The sequence below is a fragment of the Diospyros lotus genome, chromosome 7, assembly GCF_014633365.1.
Source record: "Diospyros lotus cultivar Yz01 chromosome 7, ASM1463336v1, whole genome shotgun sequence".
Lineage (NCBI taxonomy): Eukaryota > Viridiplantae > Streptophyta > Magnoliopsida > Ericales > Ebenaceae > Diospyros > Diospyros lotus.
This window is the reverse complement of record NC_068344.1, coordinates 35,009,310-35,017,697: the sequence shown is the minus strand read 5'-3', so window position 1 is coordinate 35,017,697 and position 8,388 is coordinate 35,009,310. Positions and strand designations below refer to the sequence as shown.

General features: G+C 35.1%; 1 protein-coding gene across 1 annotated transcript; it reads left to right on the top strand.

The window, feature by feature from the left end:
- Positions 1–3,404: 3,404 nt before the first annotated feature.
- On the top strand, positions 3,405–6,755 carry LOC127805988 (toMV susceptible protein tm-2-like). Its single transcript, XM_052342907.1, has 3 exons — positions 3,405–6,086; positions 6,255–6,309; positions 6,450–6,755. Exons 1-2 carry the CDS (start codon positions 3,488–3,490, stop codon positions 6,275–6,277), a joined length of 2,622 nt encoding a protein of 873 aa, XP_052198867.1. The 5' UTR covers positions 3,405–3,487; the 3' UTR covers positions 6,278–6,309; positions 6,450–6,755.
- The last annotated feature ends 1,633 nt before the right edge of the window (positions 6,756–8,388 follow it).

The window sequence follows — 8,388 nt, the reverse complement described above, 5'->3', positions numbered from 1 at the left end:
TCAAAAATATTTATTAAAAAGGAAAAAAATTTTAATTACTCAATTCACTCTCTTCTTAAGTAGTCATATCCTAAGGGACCAACAGTGTTGTCCCCATATGTGATCTTTTGACTCGAGATTGGTTGTGCTTGTTTAGGAAGCTTCTGCACCATTACTTATGATGACCTTCTCATGGATCATCTATACTAGCGGGAGCTCCGAGGAACGGGTTGTCACAGAAAAAGAGTAAAAGAAGAAAAATTGAAAAAAGTTTTGGTTCTAATTTTGAAAATTTTCTACTAGAAAATGATCTAATTACTTATAATGATGCTATGAAATCAATCAATGCTTATTTTTTTAAAGAAACAATAGAAAGTGAAATGAATTCTTAATGAGTAATAATACAAGGATTTTAACTAATTTCTCCCCTAGTTGTAAAATCATAGGCTTTAAATGGATTTTTAAGATAAATTTGAGACCAGATGGAACACAGATAAATTTAAAACTAGACTAATTAGTAAAGGATTTAATCAAAAATAAGATATAACTTTCATTGATGCATTCTCACGAGTAACTCATATAACATCTATAATAATGATAGTTGCAATTGCTTCTATTTATAAGTTAGAAAATCATCAAATGGATGCAAAAATGGCATTTTTGAATGGAGATTTACATGAAGAAATTTGTATGGATCAACTTGAAGGATTTATAATTCCTACCTAAAAAGATAGAATATGCAAGCTTATAAAATTTCTTTATGGATTAAAACAAACACCCAAATAAATGGCACAAAAAATTTGATAATATTGCTATTTCTAATGGGTTTTCTATTAATGACGTAGATAAATGTGTTTATAGTAAAAAGTTTGATGATAACTATCTGTTTCTTTGTTTTCTTTGTTTGTATGGAGATGATATTCTTATCTTTGGGGCTAATATTGATGTCATTAATCAAACAAAGAATATTTTGTGTAATAATTTTGGCATGAAAAACTTGGCCAAGCTAATGTAATTTTAAGAATTAAATTACTGTTGAAAATGGTATAATACTTACACAATCTCATTATGTTTAAACCTTATTGAAAAAGTTCATCTATATGATGTAAAGCCTGTTTCAGTTACTTATGATCGAAATTTTCATTTGCATAAAAATATTGGTGATGTTTCTCAACATAGATATTCACAAGTAATTGGCTCCTTAATGTATTTGTCAAATTATATTAGGCTAGATATAGTATATGCAATGAACGTATTAAGTAGGTATGCTAGTAACCCTATTACTAATCACTAGTTTGCATAAGAAATAGTATTTAAATACTTAAATGAAATAATGAACTAAGGAATTCATTTTTGTGGATATCCTAGTGTTTTAGAAGGATTTAGTGTTGCAAACTGGATTTCTAATTCTGATTAAACTAAAGCTACTAGTGGGTATGTATTTACACTAGGTGGTGGTGCAATAGCTTGGAAATCCACTAAACAAACAATAATATCAAGGTTTACCATGGAAGCTGGATTTATTACTCTTAATCTTACATGTATGGAAGTCGAATAGCTAATTTTTTTTTTTGATTAATATACCTTTAATCAGTAGACCTATGCCTGTCGTTTCTATTTTATGTGATAACCAAGCTTCAATTGCTAAAGCCAAAAATTCAAATATAAATGAGAAAAAGAGACGCATTAGAATTAGACATAATTTTATTAAACAATTATTGTCTCGATGTGTGATATCCTTAAACTTTTTGAAATAGGAAAAGGATTTCGCAAATCCTTTAACAAAAGGATTAAATGAGAAGTTGGTTGTTAAGGGGAATGGGACTGGAGCCCTTAAATTAGTCATCGCAGTGGACACACAACCACTTCGATTGGAGATGTGATTTAGTGGGAATAAAATGAAATTATAGGATGATTGGGTTGAGCACTGAATTATATATATATATATTGTTTGAGGGGTATCCCTAGTTCTATTTCTATGGTGATAGTGCTCAAACTGCGACAATTTTAGGAAAGGTTAATCTTTGAATGGGTTCATGGCATGTTCCTGGAGGGTGTTGGTCACATAATGTTGTCAGGGGACCCATCTAATTGAGTGTGGTAGTAGGGTTGCTACTATAGGAATTTGGGTAATTCCTTAAGGACACTCAATGAAAAGCAAGGTACGTGTGCATGCACAAACCCAACTAGAACTCCTTATATTCCTATACTATGCGTGTCACTTTTATTTAAATTTGAATTATAAAATAGAGTTCAAAATTTGTTCACTCTCATTCTCTCGAATGAAAGTTGTGTTAATACCAAGTGTAGATTCAAGTCGGAAGCCACCTACACATATTACATAGTAAAAATTCTCCAACTTATTTTTTATTATACCTTCTATAAAAATAAAAAATATTACATAAGATTATTTTATATTTAATTATTTATTTTTATGAGGAGGACTGTTATGCGGGGGGACTCATATATTTATTTGGATGTCACAACACTTGAAAAGAAGGGGAAAAAAAAACACGTTTTTTTGACATTTTACTCACTTTCAATCTCTTTTTTCTCTCATTTGAAGCCTTGCTAGATGTGTGATATTAGAAGGAAGAAAATTAATTTCTTTTTTCTCTTTATTTTCACAACGAGTTACAATTATATAATTTATATATATTTTCTTGAAGCATACTGAACAAAGGGAGTTTGCAAGAGTGATTCTACTATAGAAGAATATTTGGAGAGATTGTTGTATCTTGGTAGGAAAATGCCGTAATACCCAGTGTAAGATGAGGTATTTTTGCTCTTAGGAGAGCCTGTGCTTAGATCTATAATTAAGCTATTTCTAACTTTGCTTTCGTTTTTTTTTTTATCATTGTTATTATTTGATATTTTATTTGATTGATAGAAAATATTAGATGATATATCCATTTGTTTCCATCAACTTCATCATATGAGGAAGTCCTTAGAGATGGCTATGAAGAAGAAGATGGCTTTCAGCAATGAGTTGAAGCCACACTTGTGCTGTAGGTTGCGCAGCAACCATATTACGACCAAATTACAGGGCAGATGGGTGCCTTCACACAACCGTGAACCAAACCCAATATCCATCGCAAGGCTAGGCCTATTTCAGGGTCTGGGAGCTCTTGCAGGTTTATCTATAACTTATTTGAAGAAGAGATTTTGAATCCAATCGTGAAAGAATATCCGTGTGCAATAACATTGATCAACTGAATGAGCATTACTGAGCTCAAAATACGATCCGCAAACTTTCGATGTTGCCTTTATGGGAAAATTCAGGGCCCACATCTTATGGCATCTGGATGGCATATGCCATTGGCAGCTGTCGGCGTTGCTAAAGCGAAGATTGACTTGATAAAAATGAAGTCTTGGTCTTCTGGTCTTTGTTAAAAATTCCGGGAATTTTTGCTGGTGGGCTTCCTCGAAGTTGTTCTCCCTATTTCTGATACTACACTTTCTTTCTTCTTCTGGCCGATTGAAGGTTGTTGCCACCGGGAAATCTAACATGGCAGAAGCGGTTATTTCAGGAGTTGTCCCAAAACTTGCTGGTATAGCAGGTAATCTAATAGAAAAAGAAGGCTCTCGCTTGTCTAAGTTGGAAAAAAACATTCTCTGGATTAGAGATGAGATGAGGTGCATTCGATGTTTCCTGGAAGATGCTGATGCGGAAGAGTCAAAAAGAACGGGATTGGCTGACTTAATCAGGAGCATTTGGGGTCTTGCTTACCATTTGGAGGATATCACGGAAGCGTACTTCCCTAAGCTATTACCACTTACAACGAATGACTGGAAGGGGTGTCTTTCTTGGTTTTTGAGAGCCAAAACTATTCGTGACTTTGCAATCAAGATTGAAGAAATAAGAGAAAGGGTTGACGATATCAATCGCAGGAAACAGACTTATCTAGTCCCAGATGCTGGAAGAGAGGTTCGGGATCCAAGAATTTTTCTTCACATTGACGAAGTAAATGTTGTTGGTATGGACGAACACATTCAGGAATTGGTGGCCGAACTGTTGGATCAAGATTCAAGGCATCGTGTGATCTTAATTACAGGCATGGCCGGTGTAGGCAAGACAACACTGGCCAAAAAGGTATATAAGTCTGTTCAAGAAAGATTTCAGTGTGCAGCTTGGATTTCTGTCTTTCAACAGCCAAACCCAAATAAACTTTTCTATGATATAGCAAGACAAGTTGGCTTGACGGAGGAGGGGTGTAACCACAACTTAGTTGGGAAATTATTCCAGATTTTAAGCCAAAACAGGTATGTGATAGTAATTGATGATATATGGAAGATTGAACCATTGAATGCTTTAAAAAATGTCATTCCTGTTACTTCCATGAATGGCAGTAGAATAATCATCACTTCCCGACACAAATATATAGGTAGAAATTTTGGACAGCAATATTTTTCACATGAATTGCAACCCTTAGACCAAGAAATGAGTAGAAAGCTCTTCGAAATGGTTGTGGGTGACCCACAAGACAATGATGAAGATGGTGATCCCTCACGATTGAAAAACATTGGTGAGAAAATACTAAAGAGATGTGGCGGTGTGCCGCTTGCCATTGTAGGTAGAGCACAGTTGTTATCAGGAAAGACAAGCATACTAGCATGGAGAGAGGTATTAAAGAATATAGGTAAAGATGAAGACAAATGTTTAAATATCTTTGCTTTGAGCTACAAGGATTTACCTTCAAAGTTGAAACCATGTTTTTTATACTTTGGACTATTTCCAAAGGATCACAAAATTTCTGCATTCAAATTAATCAATTTATGGGCAGCTGAAGGATTTATGCATGACAGTGGAGAAACGACGGTTGAGGATGTGGGACAAGATTTCCTAAATCAGTTAATTGATAGAAACCTAATTCAAGTTGTCGAGAGCGGGTTCAACGGGACAACTAGACTTTGTCGTATTCATGATATCTTTCATGACCTTTGCTTTAGGAAGGCCACGGGGATCTTTTTTAACACTCTCGATGTTGTAGCCACTAGGGCAGATTGCCCTGCACCACGCAGACTCACTGCCTATCAAAATGATGCTGGCAACTTTGTTTTTCCAAATTATCGAACTCCAGATCTTCGGGTTTTGTTATATTTCGATGATTTGACAAGAGATAGTGGGAAGCAGGTTCTGCATCATCTTAGAAGCTTCAAATCTCTTCAGGTGCTAGTAATAAAGTGCTTCACTACTCCGCTGAGGGATGTTATGAATGAAATTGTGAAGTTAATACACCTGCATCACCTTGAATTGGGAGGGTGTATTGTGGAGCTTCCTTTCGCCATAAGCAATTTAAAAAATTTGCTGACTTTGGATCTACATGAATGCCTTGAACTCATCCTCCCTAATGTCATCTGGAAAATGAAGCAACTAAGACATATTCTATTACCTCCTAAATGTTCGGCTCCTTCAGTCTGTGGGTTCAACTTGGATATCCATTGGTTCCGTCCATCTGAAGTTTATTTACCAGACCTGCAGAGCCTCTATGGATTGCCTGTCAAACTTTTTGAGGTCAATTGGTTGCACAAACTTGTTAGTTTGAGAAGACTGAAAGTCTATTTTACAACTGAGCATATCATTTTGGTATTGTCAAGTGCAAACTCCCTGTCACAGAGGCTAGAAGAATTGCATTTATTATCGCTATACGATACAGAAGATACTTATATGGCACAGGGATTATCTACTGAATTTAGATCAACATTGGATCTGTCTACATATGTAAACCTTAAGTTACTCGTGTGCCGGAGCCGCATGGTGGACTTTCCACGACATGATAAACTGCCAACGTGCCTCAAAGAGCTTATCCTTGAGTTCACTATGCTGACAATGGACCCAATGGTGACTTTGAAGAAACTACCTAGACTTAAGATCCTTATACTTGGACTTGATTCATACTTTGGGAGCGAGATGGCATGCTCTGGAGAAGCTGACAGCTTTCCTAAACTCAAAGTGTTAAAAATTAATTCAAGACATCTGGAGGAGTTTGTAGTTGAGGAAGGAGCAATGCCCGAACTCAAGGAACTTACCCTCACTCGCAGCATACCGAAACTGGGAGTTTCAGATAGAATTAGAAATATAATCTTGATTGACCCAAACATACAAGGTCAGTAACATTTGTTGTGTTTCATTTGCATTCTTTTGATTATGGATATGTCTGTCCAATTCATTGGTTTACTGTTTTAATTTGTTTCATGTACTTGGAAATTATGCATTTTTCCCAAAAAAAATATGGGGCTGGCTTTGTCACATGCACACATGTAAACTCCATCAGACGACTTCGTGTATACAAGTTAGATACGCGGTGATCCGTGACTTCATTTTTGAAGGTTTAAGTCCTTTCCCAATTCTTTTACTCTTTCAATTATACTTTCAAGAAAACAACTTAGAATAGATATTTATACCATGGATGATGGGCTTCACATGTGGTGATAGTCCATAATTTGATTGAATTTGTGACGTCTCACAGGTGAAAGCACCATCTGAAGGATGAATACATGGGCTCTTGATCTTCAAGACTGCTTGCTCCTCAATCTATTCTTGCGACATGATGTCTTTCGGTTGATTGTTCTCATGAGAAGGAATGGTACCCGCTTTGTGATTTGGTATCTTGGTTGTTGTATTACCCTGAGATGTCTGAATTTATCAGTGGCTTTGATGGATGTTCAATAAATTTACATATACTGCTACCTTCGAACTCGTCAATAGTCAATCAGCTGATTAGTTCTGTATCCATAATTTAAAAAAAAAATGCAAAATATTGATTGCAACGCTCTCCTCCTCCAGTGTTTAAAAAAAGTCCTGAATCTTTCATGAATTTTTGCTATAACTACTCTTAATGAGTGTGATAGAATAACTTGCTATCATTTCAGGACTTGGCACAATTAACAATAAAATGTAATGGCACAAATCATACAGGCGTGTTATGTTGCCCGCGTCGCGCAACAATATGTTGCCCAACGGGGACCTGCAGGGGGTTGTCTGGTCCCCCCTCCCCCCAATGGAGCCCACACCCACCCCCTCCTCTTAATTTACCTGCATTGGGCAAATTTTATATTATTCGACGCGAGCAACATAACATTTTCGTAAATCATGATCTAAAATTGAAAATGTTACGAAATTAGATCGAAAACAAACTAAAATCAAATCAATTAACCACACACACGAACACAGAATTGTACATGAAAAACCTAAATTGAGAAAAATTACGGGCAGAAAGAATAAAATATCACTAATCAAATATTGATAGTACAAAAGTGATATTGGCACACATTGTGTTAAATTCCATGTGACCTGGGCACATATTTATAAACCTAAAATCATCTATAAATGTACACAAAAAATTATATTCTAATTAGAAAATAATTAATGATGATATTTCTCCAGAAAAAATAAATCTCACTCAAAATCGAATTTGACATCTTAATCACAATTAAATTTGAAATCATAATCACAGTCAAGACTATGGGTTTTAATCACAGATAAATTTGAATTTCGAATTATAATTGTAACAAGCTCTACCTTGACACAAAATTCCAATATGAAATAATCCAAAAAAATTTCTTCCAACAAAATCACAGAAAATTAATCTCCTGATAAATACTAACCAAAACTACACTATGGGAAATACTACCAAAATCCACACAAATTTATTGTAGTGGATATCTTCAACCGCACTTAAAGCATAACCAACAAGATCAACTTGAGCATACTGCTGAGGAGGTTTGATATTTCTTTTGGGTCTATCCTTAGCAATACAATAATATGATGGATCGGCAGTTTCTTTCAAGTTTGACTTAATCTGAGATGATGACGGCTCAGATGTTTGACTCTTGTCGATTTCAAGTTCCACCTGAATATCAAAACTCTAATGACCTATAAGGTTAGATTCTGCTGTAGATGAACCACGAAGCATAGCAATTTCATCAAAGATAACATCTTTATTAATCACAACTTTATATGCTTCTAGATCCCATAACTTATAACCCTTAACACCAAGCTTATGACTAAGGAAGTGACATCAGTTAGACCTTGGTTCCTAATTTTTCATTATCAACATGAACAAATGCAGGACATCCAAAAATTTTCAAATCAGAATAATTTGCAAGAGTATTTGACCATAACTCTTCTAGAGTTTTCTTATCAATAGCAAGTGAAGAAGAGCGATTAACCAAAAAACATGTTATATAAGTAGCCTCGACCCAAAAAAACTTAGATAAACCAGAATACATCGTACATTTTTCAATAAGGTTCGTTTCATCCGTTTGGTTACACAATTTTGCTATGGCATACCTGGAATTGTTAAATGCCTTAGAATTCATTCTTTCTTGCAAAAATCATTAAATTCATGTGAACAAAATTCTAAACCATTATTTGTACGGAGCCGCTTAATCTGTCTGTTAGTGTGT